This window comes from Pseudochaenichthys georgianus, chromosome 20 (genome assembly GCF_902827115.2).
Source record: "Pseudochaenichthys georgianus chromosome 20, fPseGeo1.2, whole genome shotgun sequence".
Lineage (NCBI taxonomy): Eukaryota > Metazoa > Chordata > Actinopteri > Perciformes > Channichthyidae > Pseudochaenichthys > Pseudochaenichthys georgianus.
The window spans coordinates 18559426-18581436 of record NC_047522.1 but is presented as its reverse complement, the minus strand read 5'-3'; the positions used below and the strand labels follow the sequence as shown (position 1 = coordinate 18581436).

The window sequence follows — 22011 nt, the reverse complement described above, 5'->3', positions numbered from 1 at the left end:
AGATCCCTGTTGAACAGCTCTCTGATGTGCACGTTTGTTTCTGTTTTAGGGTCTTGTTGGACCGAGCGCACACAGAACTAGACGCCGTCTGTCAGAGTTTGGACTCCGACCCGGAGCCTGAGCCGCTCTCCCCTCCACTTCCACGCTCTCCACTCCGCAACTCCAACGGCAGTACCTCAGAAACCAATACCTCGCACCCCACCAGCTCCTCCCACCCCCCCGCCTCTTCATCACCAGCCCCTATGGACCTCAGCCAGATTATTTTGAACATTAAATCCAGCCGCTGGAGGCACTTCAGACCACGGACGCTATCCCATCACCCCTCGGGTGGAGGAGACTTGTCTCGCAGAGGATTTAGGGATTTTAGCCGCACGGTGTCAGCACTAACCCGGACTCTGTCGGGAGGAACCAACTCCCGGACCCGCCCCGGACCCCCACCCCCCCCCCATCAACGGTGAGTCACATGTTTTCTCTGCCATGCTGTGCGCTGTTCTGGCATTTTACATCTTAAAAGTTGTTTAACATTTAATGTACTAGTAGTAGTTCCATTTTAGAACATACAATTATCAGGGTTCGTACTGGTGCTTGAAATCCTTGAAAATGCTTGAAATTTGACGTGGTGTTTTCAAGGTTGGGAAAGTGCTTGAATTTTGGGAATGGTGTTTGAAATTGAGATAAAGTGCTTGAAAATGTAAATGATTTACTTTTACAATAAATTGCTGTCTGACTGAATAGTTCGCTTTTTAGATTAAAAGAAAAGAATTGCTTCGCTTCTACATAAAACAGCTCCGCTGCGGCCTTCCCGCGCTATGCGCGCGACCTGCAAGTGTTTTTGTTACGTGTGACCTGGGCATTGTGATGAGTGATAGATGACTGTGTGCCAGTATGGGGGTTATTCCCTATCTTTATTCAAGAGCGTGGTATTTAAATTTGAGAGCATACTTTATTGACTTCTTTCCCTCAAACCCTGCCCTCGCACTCAAATAGTGCCTGCTTGCGCTTAGATTTGCTCTGCTTCTGCTCAAACTGTACGCTTGCACTCAGATATATTGCTGCTTACAGATTTCCTGTGTTCCAGCTTAAAACCTTCTCCTCGCACTCAGGCTGTTTCTGTGCGCTCGTGACATTTCTGCTCTCAGATTTATTCTGTGCGCGCTCAAAACTTTTGTGCAACAATCCTGTCAAAATCCCTCAACCAATAGGAGGCCAGGTGTCCTTGCGGTAGTGCTGCACGATTCTTGCTCAAATGTGAATCACGATTTTCCTCTATAAGAATTGAGATCACGATTCTCACACGATTCTCATCGTTTCAATGAAAATATTTATTGCACTCTTACTCTTAGACGTCACGTGAGTACAATGCATTTAAACAGACAACATTTGTCTCTCTTGTAACAAAAACATAACTTTGTCTTTAGTCTGTAGTTGCTGAATACTGAACAAACATTACTACATTCAAAATGTGGAACCTGGAGCCAACTATTGTGGCTTAACAGACACCATCAACATCAAAGTGCTGGACTTAAATCCAAGACTCAGTTTCTTGTAGCAAAAACAGAGAGTAACTAAAATGAATTTGACAGCCAACTACTGTGGCTTTAAACAAAGTGCTTGACTTAAACTCAAGTCTCTCTGGTAACAAAACATACAGTAACTAAAATAAAGATATTGCTGCTGCCTGAGTGCTGAACATAAAAAATAGAATTGTTGCAGCTTTATAATAACAAAATGTAAACTTTGCAGTAGCACCTGTCCACAGTGACAGGACACCCAACTACTGTACAACAACACCAGCCTGTTTGTTACAGGGAGGAATGCACTTCAGTTACTCAAAATACCTCACCACAGTGCTGAATATAAAAACAAAACAGTCACAGCTTTAGAATAATAATGTAAAAAAATAGAGATGTCGGATCCGATCACGTGATCGGGGATCGAATCCGATCACGTGATCGAATCCGATCACGTGATCGGGGATCGGAGCCGATCACGTGATTTTCAAAAAATCGGGGATCGGGATTTTCAAAAAAAAAATTTTTATAAAAATGACCATGTTCACGTCTTAAAGTCATCCTGAGGACTTAGTTTTGGTTTAAAATTACACATCATGTATGTGTTGCTTTCTTTGGGCTTGTTTTCATAGACCTGGTTGCTTATTTCTCTGAAATCTGGCAACAGAGTGGGCGCCGTGTCTAATAGTAGCAGTAAGCTAACGAGAGGCTACGTTCAGCTGGTGACTCGGGAGTCGGGACAGAGAAAATGTCAGGAGTTTGGAAGTATTATAAAATTGAAAGCCAAGGCAGTGTAACAGCCAGATGCAATGTTTGCAAGGCAGAGGTTCCGCGTGGTGGAAAGAACAGAGCTACGTTCAACACGACCAATCTAATACGCCACCTGAGAAACAAACACCAACAACAACTAGGGCTGCACGATTTTTGGAAAAAATCTAATTGCGATTTTTCTGACAAATATTGCGATTGCGATTCGAATTGCGATATTTATTTTTAAGCGACCCAATAGAAGTTTATTGTAAAATACGGCCATAACTGTGTCTAGGAAGGTCGTATCAACATACTATTGTCTCTAGCGCCCCGCAGCCCGAGCTACGAGTGAAAGAACTAAACTTACATGAAACTTCCGTTGGGTTGCTTTAAAGTCAAGCTTCAGTTAAAGATTCACCCTGTAATAGAAACATGTGATGGAGCATTACTAACCTGACTCAGATGGTTTGTTTCACCAAACTATCTAGGAAGCCATTTGGAAAGGGCAGGCACTTTCAAAAGCACTTGGCAGGTGATTGGATCAATCTGTCTATCACCTTCTATCATGGGCCACTTCTGATTGATTAACAATGGCTGGTACATGTGGAGCACAGCACTTCTGATTGGTGTGGATGACTGACACACAAGAAGAAAAAAAAAAAATGTAAAAAAAAGTTTAAAAAAATCGCAGGCTTTGCGATTTGATAATCGCCTCATCTCGAATCGCGATTTCGATTTAAAATCGATTAATCGTTCAGCAATGGAGCGTGAGATGGGCCGGAGAATCGGAGCAGCGGGAGCGGTATTGCAGTCGCTTTACCGCACCGTTGTGACGAAAAGGGAGCTGAGCCGGAAGGCAAAGCTCTCTGTCTACCGGGCCATTTTCGTTCCTACCCTCACCTATGGTCATGAAGGATGGGTCATGACCGAAAGAACGAGATCGCGGATACAAGCGGCCGAGATGGGTTTCCTCCGCCGGGTGGCTGGTGTCTCCCTTAGAGATAAGGTGAGAAGTTCGGTCATCAGGGAGGGACTCGGAGTTGAGCCGCTCCTCCTTCGCGTCGAAAGAAGCCAGTTGAGGTGGTTCGGGCACCTAGTTAGGATGCCACCTGGGCGCCTCCCTAGGGAGGTGTTCCAGGCACATCCAGCTGGGAAGAGACCAAGGGGTAGACCTAGGACCAGGTGGAGGGATTATATCTCTTCGCTGGCCTGGGAGCGCCTTGGGATCCCCCAGTCAGAGCTGGTTGATGTCGCCAGGGAAAAGAAAGTTTGGGGCTCTCTGCTGGAACTGCTACCCCCGCGACCCGACCACGGATAAGCGGGAGAAGATGGATGGATGGATGGATAATCGTTCAGCCCTAACAACAACACGGCGAGTACACAGCGGCCACTCAGGTAACGGCACTGAAACAACCGACACTTTCAGAGACTTTTAAAAGGAAAGAGAAACTGCCCCAGAACAGTGAAAAGGCCAACACAATAACAGCCAAGATAGCTGAATTCATCGCGTTGGATGACCAGCCATTATCTGTTACCTTTTTTTTCTCTTAATGCATTGCATAAAGATCGGATCAGGAAAAATCGGTATCGGCAGATTGTCAAAATCAAATGATCGGAATCGGATCGGGAGCAAAAAAATGTGATCGGGACATCCCTATAAAAAAAGCCTAGCCGGCTAGCACCCAGTTCAACTACTGCACTTAAAGGTTCTTGTACTGAAAAAAACATAAACAAAGTGCTAGACTCCACTGAGTAGTAATGTCACTGAATCAAAAGGATTAACTTAAATACTGCAGTCAGTACTAAATATAAAAACTAGGGATGCACGATATTAGTTTTTTGAAACCGATACCGATAACTTCCTGCTTCTCAAGACCGATACTGATACCGATAACCAATAATACAAAAAAAAATTACGCCACTAATTATTTTAACGCGATTAACGCATGTGTATTTTTTTTTACCTTGGCCGCCCCGTAGTTTCAGAGCGCATCGAGTTTAAAATACCATCTACAAGCTGATGCTGACAGCCCCGCTCCTGCCGCCCGCTTGTGGCAGACCACACTTCCACGCTCACCGGCAGGCACCGACTGGCCATCTGGAGGACGGGAGGGTGTGTGTATGTGTGGTCCGAGCGAGCGAGAGAGAGACTTTACGTGCATTGTTGTTGTTAGCATCTGGTGCTAGCTAGCTGCGCTAACGGATATAAGGAGCTGTTTAAATGAAAACAGAGGAGCGACATTTCGCCACAACTGCGCCGAGCACTTGACTTTATGCAGGAAGCCAGACAGTGGGACATTGTACGAAAAGTCAGCACACTCAGCAACATGATTGCAGGGTCCAGGCAGCTCCGGTTCGAGCATATGCCTTGAGTTGCACATAGCTCCAACGCGCGTGCGCAGACACACACACACTTTGTATTGTATTATTGTCTTCGTACGCTTTTAACACACCATCGTAGCGATGGCGATGTTTCAGGTGACTGATCAGGTTCGAAGTATTAGGGAGCGCTGGATTTGTGAAGAACTCCCCTCTTCCTAAACCACTAATACCACAGTACTGGCAAAACGGGAGGAGCCGAGTGAAAAACAAGCGCCCCTCACCCCAATCCACCCACACCGCAGTATTTTTTTCTTTTTTGTACCCAAAAAATATATTTTATATTATCGGGGCTATTAATACTGGTATCGGGTTTATCGGGATGACGTCATAATTCCTAATATCGGACCGATAATTATCGTGCATCCCTAATAAAAACGGAACGGAACATAAAGTTACAGCTTCAGAATGAATGTAAATAAAGCCTAGCTGCCTAGCTACTAGCACAGTCCATCTACTGCACTTTAAGATTCTTGGCTAAGAACACCAACATGTCGACATTCTGAGGTTTCAGGGAGGAACGCTGGCAAGTTACAATGTTCCCCCTTTTTTTTCATCGGTGTTGTTGTCATTGTCCTCGACCTTCTCATCAATCATTTCTGTGTCACTCATTTCTGTTTTTCTTGTACTACTAGTCGCTCTCGTCACTCTTTGCTAATCAGTGCTAATGCTAACGCTTCTGTAAACATACTGCCGGCTCTTGCCCTCACGTGTTGCAGTCAGTGAGTGTTGCCAGGTATACTTATTATAAGCCACATTGGGCTTATCTTTCTGTAAAGTTGCTTGGTAGTAAGTAATAATGGTTGTTGCAGTTGTGTGCTTGTAGATAGGTTATTTTCAAATAGCCGACCCGACATATATAGGTTTAAAGTGTTCATGTTCTTTTGCGCTTGTTTTCATAGACCTGGTTGCTTATTCCTTCCGCAAAAACTGGCAACACGAGTGGCTGCAGCGTTAACACTGCATGAGAGGAGGAGAGACAGACAGAACACTACCATTTGGATGCGATCATGGTACTTTAATGTTAAATGTATCAGTATATTTGCTTTACACCGTTTAAGTATGATTGACATTGCAAGTTGGTATTATTCAGAAGCAAAATAATTTAAAAAATCAGCTTGACGTCATAGGATCGCCGTAATTTAGAAATGAGATCGCATAGGTGTCTGAATCGAGATCACGATCTTTTTTCGATTAATCGTGCAGCACTACCTTGCGGGTGCGTTCGCTTTACTTATTACAGCGTCCCGTAAGGGCGGTTACTCTTTGGTTTATAAACTACCGCCCTCCACGGCTTTATAACATAGCATGTACTTCACTTGTTTGATTTACAACTTTTTTGGGGGGGGGTGGGAAGCACAGTTAGTATATATATACCAGCACTTTACATAATAGCTACGTTCAGTGGCGGACTGGGACTAAAAATCAGCCCGGGAATAAAATAAAATCGTCCCTCCGTTGCCTTCTGCAGAAAACATAATAACAGCTAGCGAACATATTAGACAGACAGCTGAGCATTGTCGTCGTTTAGGTGCTTTTTTTTCTGGAGATAGGCACTTCTCAATCCACTCCTCCATAGTAAGGCCACCCCGGAGGTCGAAGTTAACCTTAAATGTTTCCATCTTAAGCTTGGTTAGTTTGAATGACTTTGTATACTGCAGGGTAGCTTGTGGATTTACTCCAGGTGGAACTAAAGTCTGATTTAACACTTGGTTATATTTCACATCATTCATCCACATCTGTAAAGTAACTAAAGGTATTAAATACATGTAGTGGAGCAAAAGTACACCATTTACCTCTGACTTGTGTTTACTGCCAACCTAAAAGTACCACAAAAATAGTAATCAATAATGTATTGAGAAGTTATTTGGCTGATTGTTTTATATTGGCTCAGCCAGGTTATATGGGATGCCTAGTCTACGTACAGATGGGTCACTAATGGCGCATTTCCACTGCAGCGGGTAGCTCGCTTTAAGCGTGCTGAGCCGTGCGGGGCCTGTTTTTGGTTGCGTTTCCACTTGGCCTAGTTTTGGCCTGGGGCTACTTTTTCACCTTTTTTCTGGCCCGACTAAATCGTGGTTCTAGGGCCAGGAACAACCAGGCTGAGTATGCTAAACTAGAGAGAGAATCGCTGGCAAGGGGGCTACAACTACAACAAGATGAACATATTTGACCGTGATTTAATTGTAATACACGTTTCAAAATGATGCCGAAGTAACAACATACTGATACCGGTTAATAAAAACCATGAATTAATGCTTTGACAAGTCTGCAGACAGACGGCAGGCGAAAAACCCTTTTAAAATGTGTGCTTTCTAAATGTAGCTTGGCTAAGCTAACGTTATATATGCTCCGACCGTCCACACTCACAACAACGGCCTATACAGACATAAATAAGCCAGCGACTGTATTCGCCATGACACAGGCAGTCTGTGGTTTGTACTTGTTTAACTTTTGTCTAGTTTCTGAACAGATATGAAGAGCTGTGAGCTCTGAGTGCTAAGAGCTAACGGCTGTGTTGTTTTTTGGGGCGCTCATTGAAGATGACGTCACGCTCCGCCTACACTGCGTTGCTATAGTAACTACCCCAGTTCCTAAACTGTAATGGAAGCGCAGCATTAAAGTGAGCCGGGCCTAATAAGGCCTAACCAAACCGAGCGAGGCCTGCAGTGGAAACGCGCCATTATAGTGGTGCACTTATCGGGCCGATAATTATCGGTCCGATATTAGGAATTATGACGTCATCCCGATAAACCCGATAAAAGTATTAATAGCCCCGATAATATACAATATTATCGCGCAAACTCATCTCTTCCGACTCCACTTTGAGCGATAGAACTATTAACAAAGCACTTATATACTAAAGGACTGGCTTATCTAAAGCCAGTTGAGTAGCACTTGAAATGTTTTTGCTCTATGAAACCTGATGTACTTTATGATTCTGTTCTCTTCAAGTTTGTATTTTCTTGGTCGAACGCACTTATTGTAAGTCGCTTTGGATAAAAGCGTCAGCTAAATGCAATGTAATGTAATATATTTTTTGGGTAAAAAAAAGAAAAATGTACTGCGGTGTGGGTGGATTGGGATGAGGGGCGCTTGTTTTTCACTCGACTCCTCCCGTTTTGCCAGTACTGTGGTATTAGTGGTTTAGGAAGAAGGGAGTTTTTCACAAATCCAGCGCTGCCTAACTCACGCCTGGCTGTGACGTAAATGGCGTGCGGCCGTGAAGCCAGGACAGTAAACAAACATGTCGTCGGTAGTATGGGACTATTTCAAAGTTTCAGAGTTAGATAGTTCGCTTGCTATTTGTATTAACAGATGCAATGCAGAAGTTCCACGAGGAGGGAAAAAGGCAACGAGCTATAATACTTCCAACCTGATTAGTCACCTGAAACATCGCCATCGCTACGATGGTGTGTTCAAAGCGTACGAAGACGCCTGCGCTGCCAAACTTGCGGCGAATCCAAAGCCAGCTGCAAAGGCACCGGGGCTTTTACCTATCGACGAGGCTTTTGAAAAAGGCACTTTATTTGGGAAAATAAATATGGTCACTTTGAAGAGTCAGAACTGTTCTTGGCTTTGTTTTGTTCACAGTAGTAATGCTCATGTCATTTGCTCACTACTAGTCTAGTCAGCACAATCAGCACGGATAGTGGGCAACATGATTGCAGCGTCCAGGCAGCTCCCGTTCGAGCATATGCCTTGAGTTTCACATAGCTCCAACGATCCATCACACACACACACACACACACACACTTTGTATTGTATTATTGAATGAGAGAAGTTCCAGGTTGAATTGAGGCGAATATTTGTAATGTTCAGAGGTTGTTGTGTTTAATATTCATGAGAATATTTCTCATTGTTCAAATGATAATAAACATTTGCATAAAGCATATTTGTCCAGTCATATGTTGATAAGAGTATTACAAACTTGAAAAATATTCCTCTGAGGTACATTTAGAACAGATGAAAAATGTGCGATTAATCGCGATTAACTATGGACAATCATGCGATTAATCGCGATTAAATATTTTAATCGACGGAAAAACCTAATTATATTATTATCGGTTATCGGTATCGGTCTTGAGAAGCAGGAAGTTATCAGTATCGGTTTCAAAAAACCAATATCGTGCATCCCTAGTCACTAATTTTGAAATATTAAACTTAGTTTTCTTTTCTTTAATTTTTCATCCTCGTGTAGAATGCTATCACGAAACACACATTTGGTTGTTTATAGCATAAAGAACATCTGATTTAATGTGAGGTAGGGAAATAATCATTTGAGTGTGTGTATATAAATATGTAATTTACAACAGCTGTAAGCTGCTTGAAAATGCTTGAAAAGTGCTTAAATTTGACTTTGGAAAAGGTGTAAGAACCCTGAATTATTCATTTTAACATCAGAAACTAAAGTCAAATACAGCCTTAGTATTGTAAGTATTTAGGTCTTTCATAACGTTGAAAGTAAAGGTGTCTTGGCATCACAATGAGCCCATTTAATGTTGTTTTGATAAGCTTACACATTTTACAAAGTTCTTTGTGCGCTGTTATTAAAGTAGTTGATATTCAGCCTGAGCATCTTTCAGTGCATCTACTCTCTAGTTATTTTAACAACTGCTGTTATCAAAGGTCATCCATCTGTTTGAACCTCTTTCTTCTAGTGTGCGTGGTACGACACACTTAAGGCAATTTAGTAGGGGTGTAACGGTACACGTGTCGTACCTTTTGGTTTCGGTACCGAAGTGTACCGAACGAATATAACGTTAAATGTAAAAAATTGAGAACGTGAACAACTTTTTGGAAGTAATCTCAGGTGCTGCGTCGCAGCATTCAGAGTAATTTGCTCACATTGGGTTCAACGCGTCATAGAGCGAGCAAGTCTTTTCATTGGACGAGAGGCATACTATGAAAGCTGGTCACAGGGATGCGTTCAAATTTAGTCAGTAATTTGAGGAAATGGCGATCGCAGATAAAGTTGAGCTCGAAAATCCTCCAGCATCATTGACGTCTCCGGTTTGGGAACATTTTGGTTTTTCAGTTACGTACAAGGATGATGGACAAAGACAGGTGGACCAAACCAAAGCTGTTTGTCGGCATTGTTCAACTAAAATCGGTTACGCGGCTGGCAATACATCAAACTTGCACACTCATTTGAAAAGGCATCACCCGAACGTGAATATCACCGGTACCAAAATAAAAAAGGCTGAAGTGCAAACCCAACTCCCGCTAGCATTTAAGCCTCCACCACTCGCAAAAAGTTCAGACCGAGCCAAAGCTATTACAAACGGCAAATATCCTTATGTTGCCATGTTAGCAAAGCGCTACCTGGCTGTATCTGCTACCTCTGCCCCTAGCGAGAGGGTGTTCTCCACAGCAGGAGACATTGTTAGTGCCAGCAGATCTGCCCTTTCGGCAAGCAATGTGGACAAGTTCATTTTCCTTTAAAAAAACATGAAGATACAATGACAAGCAAGTCCTAATGTCAAACTGGCTGCTTAGGTACTAGTACAGTTCAAATACAGATTATTTCAGTTCATCGAAATGCTGCACCTTAATGTTTATTTTATTATATTTTGTATTTATTTGAGTGAATACATTATTCACAGTTTAATAATAAAAAATATATATATTTTATGTTTTGTGATAATTTTTTCTGTACCGAAAACGTACCGAAATGTTTGAGCCGTTACACCCCTACAATTTAGTGTTACTTATTTTTCATTTATTTATGCTTGAAGTTTTTCTAGTTTAAACCTGCTGCCAGGTTATCTTTCAGCTTGTTCTTCAATGTGATCTTACTTTTTGCAATGACATGTAATCTTGTGCTGTGTGCTGTGTCATCATTCTGTTATCACCATTTATATAAGCTAATAGCATAACTCTGAATGCTTGCCGCTTTTCACTTTGTCTAAGGTAGATTGCTCTGCTGTTGAATCACACAAGGTTTCTCTTTCACCCCCCGCTCCATATCACAATACATTAGTTCCTGCTCCCATGTCATGGTGGAGTCGATTAGAAAAGTTATTTAATGAATAGATCCATGAGGTGTTGGCCTGAGTCTGGGCTGGTGGCTGCAGAAAAGGGCACTGGGTGAATATGTGAAACACCATCTATAAGCCTTGATTTCAGCGTAGTTGGTAAAGTTGGATCGATCCAGATTTGCCAGTCCGGTGTACACGCTTAAACAGGTTTAACCATAAGACACAGTGAGTAAAAATGAACAGTGTCTTGGCACTCAAGCCAACTTTAATCGCAATTGTGTCTTTAAATATTCCATTTTGATGAAGTGGTCACTGCTTGATGAGTATTGTGTATCTGATACATGTTTGTATTTATTGACAAAACATCTTCAAACTAGTTATACGTGGCGGTCTGCAAAAGGTCTCCAGGGAAAAGAAGAGACCTTATTTGAGTTTTTCATGTTAGTGATTAGGGCTGCAACAAACGACTAATTTGATAATCGATTAATCTATCGATTAATGAAACGATTAATCGACTATTCGGACTATTACTGTATGCCTTGCACAATTTCTCAAACGCTCTTATTTAGCCATCAACTTTTAGATTTAGCTTGAGGTTGTTTTAGGCATGTGGAAACTAACAATGAAGACAATAAAGATGAATACTTGATTCCAAAATACATATATTATTGAAATAACTTAAATTGTGAACAAAACTAACATTGCTTTTTATTCAAATTTTAAATAAATAATATTTCACATCAAAAGAAACAACAGTGTTTTAACAAATCGTATTAAATAATCTGATGACAGAACTGTAAACAGAATAGCTGAAACTTTAACAAACTAAATAATAATAATATATAATATTTTTATAGCGCCTTTCAGGAAACCCAAGGTCGCTTTACAAGTCGGGTAGGGGGGGGGGGGAGTAGGGGAAAAAAGGCAGACAGGTTAAGGGGGTGGGGGGGGAAGTAGCGGACAAATAAACCTATTAAACTAACTATACAGTAGGGAAAGCCTTGGTAAAAAGGTGCGTTTTGAGGGCTTTTTTGAAAATGTCCAGGGTTTGGGGCGCTGCGGATTTCGGGGGGGAGAGAGTTCCAGAGGGTGGGGGATGCCACACTGAAGGCTCTGTCACCAAAAGTCCGCAAATAACTCTGTTACCTCTAATCATTATGTTTGTATAATGTAGTTAGCTCCGTGTGTTGCTGCTAGCATACATAACACCTGACGTGAAAACGTTACTCGTGGACGGGGCTACAGAGCTACTAGAAAGACAGTCGAACCCGGTGCATTCCTCCGTCTGGATGTGGAGCACTTTTGCTAAATGTTTAGACAAATAGCTCGTGTTACCGCCCTTACATGCTAAACTCTTATTCCACTTTTGGTAACGAGCATTCTCCACATCGAGACGGTTAAAGTTTAACCACCTCGGAGCGCGTTCTCTCCGCCATCTCCCACGTGTGTGTGTTGCTGCATGTTGCAGCTGCCCGTGTGTAAACTGCCCCGCCCCCTCGCAAGCAGGCGGGGGAGAGAAAGATCGAAAATACATCATAGACGCATTTGTTTGTCTTTTTGCATATTAGAAACAAGTTGGCGACACTAAGACTGCGATATAATGTCTTTGTAGCAATAATACATGACATATATTTTTTAAATGTCTCCAGTACCGATACAAAGACCAATAAAGTTAGAGCTTAACGGGGCGTAAAACACACGTGATGACGTCACCAACGAATCGACGACTGAATTAGTTGGCAACTAATTTGGTAATCGATTTTAATCGATTAAGTCGATTAGTTGTTGCACCCCTATTAGTGATCGATGCCTGTATTTGTAGAAGAAGTACATATTGCTGCATGGAGGGCTATTCCAGTCGTTAAAGTGGAATGAGGTTGAAGACATTGATTATTTGTTGAGGATTAAGCCCACAGCATGGAGGTATGAGTGGGTGTTGCTTTTTTCTTCATTCATCTCTGGATTAAACTCACTGATTTGGGAATGTATCCTTCCTTTCCCCCCTCAGTTGGAGTAGGTGTTATTCTCTGTGAAGGCCTCTCTGATGCATTGTCAGGGTGTCCGCGGGGTCTTAAAAAGTATTAAAAGTTGATGAATCAATTTAGCGAAAATTAAGGCTATTAAAAAGTATTAAACGGCATTTTCCAAGGTATTACATTTTGTAGCTTGTTTTCAATAAGTATATAAATTGTCCAAAGAGGTTGTATTCTACAGTGTGCCTGAATGTAATCATTGCGTAGGTGTGTAGTGTGATTCTGTGTAGTTTATTTATAGCATCCCGTTGGAATTGACGTCATCTAAACAGGACATCGCACGCTCACTGCTTGATAGCGCGCGAAGGTCCGTTTATACCGTTTGTTAAACAACATCGTTATGGGGAAATGCAAGCTTCCAGATGGTTGGAAGATAAGGAGGAAGGACAATCAATACTGTATATAGTTAATGTGAGGTAAAGTGGGTCGCCAATAGGGATGGGTATCGTTTTAAATGTATCGATTCCGATTCTGCTTATCGATTCCGGTTCTTATCGATTCCCCGTTTCGATTCCAAAATGGTAAAAGAAAGAGGTCAAACGTTTAGATAACAAAAATATCTTTATTCTTTTAAGCTTTAACTGACATTTTTACAAATAAAAAATATACATGCAATACAAATGTATTGCACAATAGCTGTGCTTTACTTTAACTGAGCTATGCCTGTGGCAAGCTATTAACAGGCATTACACTGTGCCTTGTCTTTTTCTTTCTTAGTGTAGTGGAGCCTCACTTTAGAGCGTTTACCATGATCCATCTTTGGTGTTATGAAGTGACTGAGCTCGTGAACTGTCTACGGGAGGGCGGGGGAGCCTCACTGCGGGGCAACTGTGGACCTCTGTCGCCTGTCAGCGCAACTTACATCATGCCGTTTAAAAAAAATGAAGGGCTGTGCCGGCCGCCGACGGCCCGCTGACGGCCGGCCGTTCTGTGATTCTCCAGAACACACAGGTGGCCAGTCTGCCCTTACCTTGTATTCCACCGGGTCACCACGGCGCAGACGGACCCGGTGGAATACAGGGTCTACCGCGTTTAGGAACCGTTAAGCAGAACCTAAATGGTGTATTTTGTATGGGTACCCGGCATTTTCTTAACGGTTCTCACCTGGAACCGAGTTTCGGTTCCCAGCCCTAGTAATATATGATCATGCCATTGTAGGAACATTGCTGTAAATGATAAGATGAATGCTATGCTACCAAACCAGCACTTTTTACAAGATACGTTTTTTTTATCAATAAGACCGGTGACAGTTGTTTTAAGTTAAAATATTTGCACAATGTCTGTACAGATGTGCACTTTTAGCTTTATTTAAAGTGTTTTGTCTTTACAGATTTATGATTAAGTAAAATACTCTCTTTGTCAAAAGATGGTATTATTTAATTGGTTATGTTTTTTGTGACGCAACCAGTTTTGTAATGCAACACACGGTTTTAACCCACAGGTAGAAGAACCTGTAGCTTGAACCACTATGCAAATTCAGAAAAAAGCGTTCCAATGTGGCCTCAGGAGGATAAGCTGTGTGTGTGTTTGAAAAGCCTCAAACTGGACTTTCAAGCTTGTGATCATTTAGTTTACCTTGAACCCTGGAGCATCACGCCCACATCTCCAGACACTTGTGTAGTTGTGTTCTCTCTGTGAAAGCATTCCTTCACATACATTCATTTCTGTCAGTTTCTCAGAACATTGAGTCATACATATTGCATGCATACAAATCTTTGTTTGCCGTTCACAATTCATACAAATCCAAACCCTTTCTGTTATATCTGCTCTCTGTGCACACTGCTCTGGATGAATCTCTGCTAAATGCAAAGTAAACTGAATGAACCCCTCGCTAAGAGATGTCAGAGTTGTGGTTGTGACCGGTGTGTTTGTCTCTCCTGTGCTCAGTGTTCACAGCGGAGCAGTACCAGCAGCACCAGGAGCAGCTGGCCCTCATGCAGAAACAGCAGCTGGAGCAGAGCCAACAGCAGCAAGCCAACAACCCTGCAGTCCCAACACACAACACACAGGTCAGTGAGGACACACACACACACACACACACACACACACACACACACACACCTGGGAGCACCGGAACACACCTCTGCATCCCCTGAGTTGAACTTTTAAACAGATCAATATCAAATGTTATGGATGTAAAACTACTGAGAGGAAGAAGGTGTTATTTTAGTCAGCTGTTTGTCATTTTGTGCACTTCTTACATGCTTTTATTGCCAAAAATAAGGTAATAGGAGCTTGCATAGAGTGGTGCAGGAATCAGTCCTAAAACCAGGAAATGAGTCGGCATATTAGCACTGCCATGGTGCTTTATGGGCTTTTTGATTGGATCTTTCTCCCGAAAAAAAAAAAGGTCTGCCGTTAACACAAGCTGAAGAAATGTTGTTTTACAAAATAAAATATGTCAGTTAACACCTCACTGGTGCATTTAACATTTGTTATCAAGTGACTCAATAGCCGCGTTCACACCGGAGTACTTTTCCCACAATAGTTCACCAGAATTACGATATATTTGCGTTCACACCAAAAAGCCCCAGGAACTAAATTAATTCATGAGAACCTTTTCACCCTCTTTTCCGTCCCTGCCTGTAGGCCGCAAGGTGAACCTCGAAAAGTCCTCTAGAAAAGAAATCCCGCTCCACAGAAGTGGAACTACATAATCTTTAGTTCATAAAAAAGAACGAGTCATGCTTATCCACCAAAAAAAAGTGTCGCTAAAATTCCTGTCAATTCTTCTAGGCACGTAATTATTGGCTGAACTAGTCCCTTCAAAGCGTAATAATATCTTGGTCCAAAGTAGTGCCACGGTTCGTCACGTGATCGTGCCAATTGGGTAGCTGCATATTGTTAACAGAAGTGAAAGATGGCCGCCTACATGGTTGCGCTAAACCAGACCAAATGGATTCTAAACAGTGCTGTATGCTTGTTTTATGTCATGTTTTGTCATATGTCTTAATACATCACTAAGTCCGAGGTATTTGCGTTATATACGCGGTATTTGTGAGAGGTTTTACTATCTGGGAACAGAGTTGACCATCGAATCAACATTGGCTAGCAGCGTTTATCAGCCAACTCCAGCTACAACAACATTCCTGGACTACCATGTTCGCATCGCTGGGTTCATTGGCTGAGCTCGTGGATTATTCCATTAGACTGAAGACTTTTTGTCTGTCTGTTGTTATTGTTACCCTGTACACGTTAAATGCACTCTTAAAATAAACATGACTTGATTTCATACATAGCTGCGTCCAAGAAGAAGGTTAACTTGTTACGTTAAGTAATTTAGATCAATAAAATGCAGTACTTATACCAATGACCATTGATTCATTAATTTACTCATTCATCATATAATAATTTGATGAATTACATTATTATTATTATTATTATTATTATATATATATATAATATATATATATATTATTATTATAGATTATTATTATAGATATATATAGATTATTATTATAGATATATAATATATATATTATATTATTATTATTGTAATATGATAATATTGTATTTGTAACTTCAAAATCAATGCCACTGTCATGGAGGGTGTACAGTCTGTTGATGTTGTTGAAGACCTGCAGTGTGATATTTGTAAAATAATCAACCTTTTCGTGCTTCACAGACGTAATATGCATGTAACAATGTTTGTGTGTTGATAATTTTGACTTTTTGAGACTTTCTGGTGCGGTCGCCATTTTTTCCAAATCTGTTTGTTGATACCGGTATATGCAGCCCAATTGGTGTAGCACGATCACGTGACGGACCGTGGCACTACTTTTGACCAAGATATTATTACGCTTTGAAGGGACTAGTTCAGCCAATAATTACGTGCCTAGAAGAATTGACAGGAATTTTAGCGACGAACTTTTTTTTGGTGGATAAGCATGACTCGTTCTTTTTTATGAACTAAAGATTGTGTAGTTCCACTTCTGTGGAGCGGGATTAAACGATAACAGGGTTCACCTTATGGCCTATAGAGAGCAGGTACTTTCGTGGGAGAAAAAGGTTCCTATGTCTGATTGGCTGGGCGGATTGCAAACCACAAAAAGGTTTGTGAAGCCGCCATTTTATTATCCTTGCATTAGCATTATTAGAATTAACCCAGCGCAGAAACGCAGAGAGACTAACTTATGGCAACACAAAATAAAACATGGGAGCGGTGGAGATGAGGTGTCGGCGTTCTGGCGATTTACTTGGAAGTCCCTAACTCCGGGGACTTCCGGCCGGAGATTTTGGGCGTCAGTATACGCCGTGAAGTGGTTTGCGGCCTGCCAGTAAACCCAAAGCAGAAGAAGTGACGTCAGCGGCTTCATTTGCCTAATCCACCCCCAGGGACTTATTCCGGTGTGAACGCGATCTGTACTTATTAGTTCATGAGAACTAAAGAGTTCTGATTAATTAAAGTGGGAAAAGTACTGCGGTGTGAACGCGCCTCATGACACTACTCAACCAAGGCTCGAGCTTAAGGACGTCCTGTCGTCCCGGGGCCGAAAAAAATAGTGTTGGGGAGGATAACAAATAATTTTGCGACGAAATTGGGACGAGAGTTAAAATAAAAATACCCTGCTAACTCTACTACAAACGGCGATGAAAATGAAACCGACTGCACGTTTTGTGCAGCACACAGTTATTAAACCTCCTTGTCAACATAAACACACGCACAAAACATTTAGAAACCCGCGAAATACACACACAGTACGTAGCTACAGCTGTGCCGCTGGCTGTCAGGGTCTAGCTATGTACTCAGTGTGTATTTCGCGGGTTGAGTGATGTACAATGGCATCCCGTGGAGGAATTCTGAAATGTTTTACCGTTACATCACAAAAACGCACAGCAGAACCAGACCCTGGAGCGCCGGCCTCTTTATTTACTTACTCCTCTTCATCCCCTATGGGTAATAAGGCTGAGATGAGAACTCTCCATCGTATTTAGTCCTTAGCAATATGCTGCGCCTCTCCCCATGTAGGGATGGGTACCGAGCCCCGGGCCGGAATTATTAAAGACAGTGGTAACGTTAAGCTCCGACGTTATCTGATACTCGGTACTGGAGACATTTAAAAAATATATGTCATAAAAAATACATGTATTATGTATTATTGCTACATAAAAATTATATCGCAGTTTTAGTTTCACAACTCCGTTTCTAATATGCAATAAGACTACAACATGCGTCTATGATGTATTTTCGAGCTTTCCAATCCAGACGAGATCTCTCTCTCCCGTCTGTGTGCGAGGGGGCGGGGCCGTTCGTAAAGGTCTCCTGACTGTGTTACAGACTGTCATCCTGGTTAGTGGTTACTCTGGGTTCTGTCTTCAGGACACAGTGTTGGATTTTTTTGTTAATTGGATGGGACTTGATTGGATTCAATATTAGAGTACTTTTCTCGTTTGTGTGTTTGTTTAAATATATTTGTCCTTCGTTTATGTGATTGAATGATTTACTCAAATAAAAAGGTTGATGAATTATCATCTAATGATTTGTATGATGTTTTATTTATGTTAAAGGTCACTTTGAATGATTTTAACTAATGATAATGTAGAAAAACTAACATTTTAAATTCGGGACGGTCCACATTAATTTCGGGACGGCTTAGATTGTATTTCGGGACGGTTCCGGGAGGATGGGGGAAAAAGTTAGTCGAGAGCCCTGTACTCAACGTCATCATGCCGATCATTAGCCACCTTTAGCTTAGCGGTGGTGACATAAAGTAATGCGACTAATGTAGTTATAGCCAAATATTAGCTGGTTCCTTCTGGTGATTTCATTTAAGATTCAACTATCATTAAAGTATTCTTAATTTGTTGCGATTATCCTGATATGCAGAGGTTAATTTCTGCGATATTCCAAAATCCAATCAAAAAAACAAATCCCACTCCTTTGGCATCCTACAAACATACGTCATCACTGCAGTGCTCTATATGGAAATATTTCCCAGGTGAAGGTCAGCCTCATTCCCACGAGCATTGTTAATACCATTGGCTTACTTCCTGTCTGGCAGCAGAGTTGCTGACTCTGCAGTTTTTATACATTGTAACAGAGCGTTAAACGTTGGCCCACTCTCACATGTTGTCTCTCCGGTCTCCAGGCTCTCGTGTCCAAGACGTTGGACCAGGCCAGCGCTCAGTTTGCTGCGTCGGCGCTCATCACCACCAACCAGCTGCTCACCTTCAAGTCCAAAGAGGAGCTGGTTCTGGGGGGCGGGGTCAACGGGGTCATGGCGGGGGCAGGTAGGAGACCCTAAATGTTACCTGGTCTATGTCCCGCAGGACAAAGATGTGATAGAAGCATGCTCTGTGGATTCATCTTGAATTTTTGTATTTACATTTCCATCATTTTCTCTCTCTGCAGGTGTTTTCAAGGGCTTGCATCTCTCCGGCCCCCCCGCCGCCCTCCACCAGACCACCCAGTCTCCCCGCACCCTCCCCTCCATGGCCCCCGCCTTCCTGCAGCCCTCCTCCAACTCGGCGTCCCCGGCCGTCCCCACCTCCCTCACCTCCACCTCCACCCCTGGCGCCCACGCAGCAGCCGCGCTGGGGATTCTGGGATGCAGCGCCGCCAACGCCACCCCCGCCACCACTCAGGTCCTCATCGGGAACAACATTTGTCTGAGCGGGCGCCACATCCCCCGGACCCTCGGCCCCGTGCCATCCTCTGCCTTAAAGCTGTCAGCCTCCACCAACCTGACCATGCCCAAAGTCTCCGGGGCGGCGGCCATGGAGCTGGGCTCGAGGTGAGGGGAACACAGGTAGCATTTTCTCACAATCATTGGTATAAAATATCATTCATAGTCTTTCAAATACTTGGGAGACTACGGGAAAATATATTAATTTGTTGAACTGCATTTTTTTTATTATTTGACAAACCCTTTACGCATTACCACCATGCAGATCCGGATAGCTCTGACATTTAAAAAAAGTCTTAAGGTCTTGAATCTATGTGAACAAACACCAGTGTGACATTACTCTCGAATAAATGACAAAAGAAGATATACATTTGTTATTACTTCGTACTGATGCAGAATAAACGGATGTGTGGCCACACGCGGTAATACTCAGCAGAACCAAAGCTGCCGCACTAAGTGGCCGATCAGACGAGAGTTCCAGACACCACAGAAAAACACTCATTAATATATAAATACATAAAAAGCACGAATGTGTTTAAATATGCAACAGAAGATAACTTTATTGTAAGTGTGTCCCTCTTGTTGTAGCAGTGTTGGATTACTTATTGTTTGTTTGTGGATAAGTGAGTTAAGCCTCTGCATCAGCAGGCGATCCCTGGGTTCAGTCTAAATAAGCCGACGCAGAGTCTGCCAAAGAGAAATGTGAATCCACATAAATCCGTCTGAAAGAAGAAATGAATGTTCCTTTAGAGATCACTGACTGATGTACAGGACAGTTACAGATACCTCGTTAGTCAAGTGAAAACAGAAGGACATCAGCGTTAAACTCTGCCTACCTACCTTCTCCTAATATCTTATTAATACTATTTTACTGTTGTTTATACTGCAATGTACATATTAAATAGTGCAGTACAATAAATATATATAATTGTTTTACATAATTATTTTCATCTTTTATTGGACAACTGACTTTAACTTGTGTTAATGTACATATCTTAATTTTATTTTAACTTTATGAACTTTTATACTTTAACTTATATTTAAATAAATATATATTTATTTTATATTTGTAATGCACATTGTATACTATTTTTAAAATATATATTTATTGGGCATTTTACTCAATTAACTTTTGTTTCTATAAACTATATAATGACTAAATAAATATATTATGTTTTCTTATTTTGCACATTCTGGCTCCCACTTATGAATATATGTGTATTCTGAATGAACCGTGACTGAGATGCCCCTCTTCCTCTGTCCTCAGGGATAATCACGACGAGGAGAAGCCAGCACTGAACAGTATAGCAGACAACACAGTGGCCATGGAGGTGACGTAGTAGCGGGGGGGGTCCCCTCTTTAGGTGCTGTGCATCGTAGCATCGGGAATGCAAAGGGACAGCAGGACTCTGATGCAGACTGACAGAATGATCCTCATCTCGCATACTTTTTCAACCTTTTATTTTTTTTTGTTAAAAGTAAAAAGATCAACTTGTAAATTATGAATATGGCAAAATGAGTATCTGTACAGTAACTACATATTTGTAATATCCCCCTTGTATATATTACTTGAATACAGAACTGTCCATTTGTGATGTTTTGCACTTGGGGAAAAAAAGAAAGCCAAGTAACCTGTGGCAGTGAGAGGCGTGTACAGACGAGAGTTTTATCATCATGTGCATGGTGCGGAGCCTGCTGTTTTTATCTATTTATTGTGCTGTGTTTACAGTTTCTTTATTTTGCTTTGTTCTGTTTTTTATTTGTACACTGTACCTTTGTTGGTTCCTGTGCTGTAGTAAATGTTAGGTAGCTACGGACTCCTGGGTATTTTTGTATATTGTGAACACAAAGCAGGTTCCCCCCCCCCCCCCACGTTTGTTTCGGGTCCCTGTGCTTCTCTCTGTGGATCATGTGAAAATAAATGGTGACATACGGACCGGAGTCCAGGAGAAGAAGGAGGAGGAAGACGAGGCGCCCCTCTTCCTGGAGCTTCCATTAACATCGTCCCAAACACAAGTAACAAAACAGGGATGAAGTCTCTTCCCAGAAGCCTTTGCTGCTTCTGATTAAAGCACTATTTTTTGTGATGTTTTCGTTCATGGTTTTGATAAATATTAATGCTGCTTTTGTATTTTTGTTTTTTTAAAAGGGGTTGTTCTTCATTTTCATGCAACCTTTTATATTTGTTTTATCACAGACATTTTTTTTGTAAAACAAAAATTCAGTTATTTTTGTATTTTTATTTTGTTCTTGTGGTAAACTTGATTGTAAGCTTTCCGTTAATTGAAAGACTTCATTCTTTTGTTAATTTGTTACTTGTTCATGCATAGGTGATAAGGGAGGTGAATGGGCAGTTATTGCTGTACGTGTTTCATCATTCCATTTTTTTAATAACAAAAAATGCTAATGAGGGGGCGGGGTGGGAAGAACGGCAGTTCTCTCCACTCGCTCTTCCCCTTTTTCTTTATTTTCTTTGAAAAAATAATCTCCAGACGGCTGCAAGGCCAAAAACCACAAGTATTGGGTGCCTTCCTTTGGGGAATTTAATGTACTCTCTTCTGTGAAGAGTTAGGCACAAAGGCAGCATTACTTAGTAGTGCTTCTCGTCTTTGTCACAATCTGAATGCCCAGTCCAATGGCAGGATTTATCCTTGAGGTTTACTTGTCCCACCTGGAGGCTGAAAAACAAAAAAAAATGTGACAGAACTCTCACTAAAATAAGACAATAAAG

The 22011-nt window shown here is 41.8% G+C and overlaps 1 protein-coding gene across 3 annotated transcripts in view; it reads left to right on the top strand.

Moving 5' to 3' along the window:
* The window catches only part of LOC117465641 (enhancer of polycomb homolog 1-like), a 49027-nt gene extending 28390 nt beyond the window's left edge, over positions 1 to 20637 (top strand). For 2 of the 3 annotated variants that reach the window (XM_034108580.2, XM_034108578.2), the window contains 5 exons: positions 50 to 454; positions 14542 to 14663; positions 18744 to 18885; positions 19007 to 19403; positions 20548 to 20632. In XM_034108580.2, coding sequence (XP_033964471.1) covers positions 50 to 454; positions 14542 to 14663; positions 18744 to 18885; positions 19007 to 19403; positions 20548 to 20553 — 1072 coding nt within the window. In that variant the 3' untranslated portion in view covers positions 20554 to 20632. Of the gene's footprint in view, positions 1 to 49; positions 455 to 14541; positions 14664 to 18743; positions 18886 to 19006; positions 19404 to 20547 lie in introns of all 3 variants that reach the window. The other variant, XM_034108579.2, reaches the window with a different exon arrangement.
* Positions 20638 to 22011: the final 1374 nt, after the last annotated feature.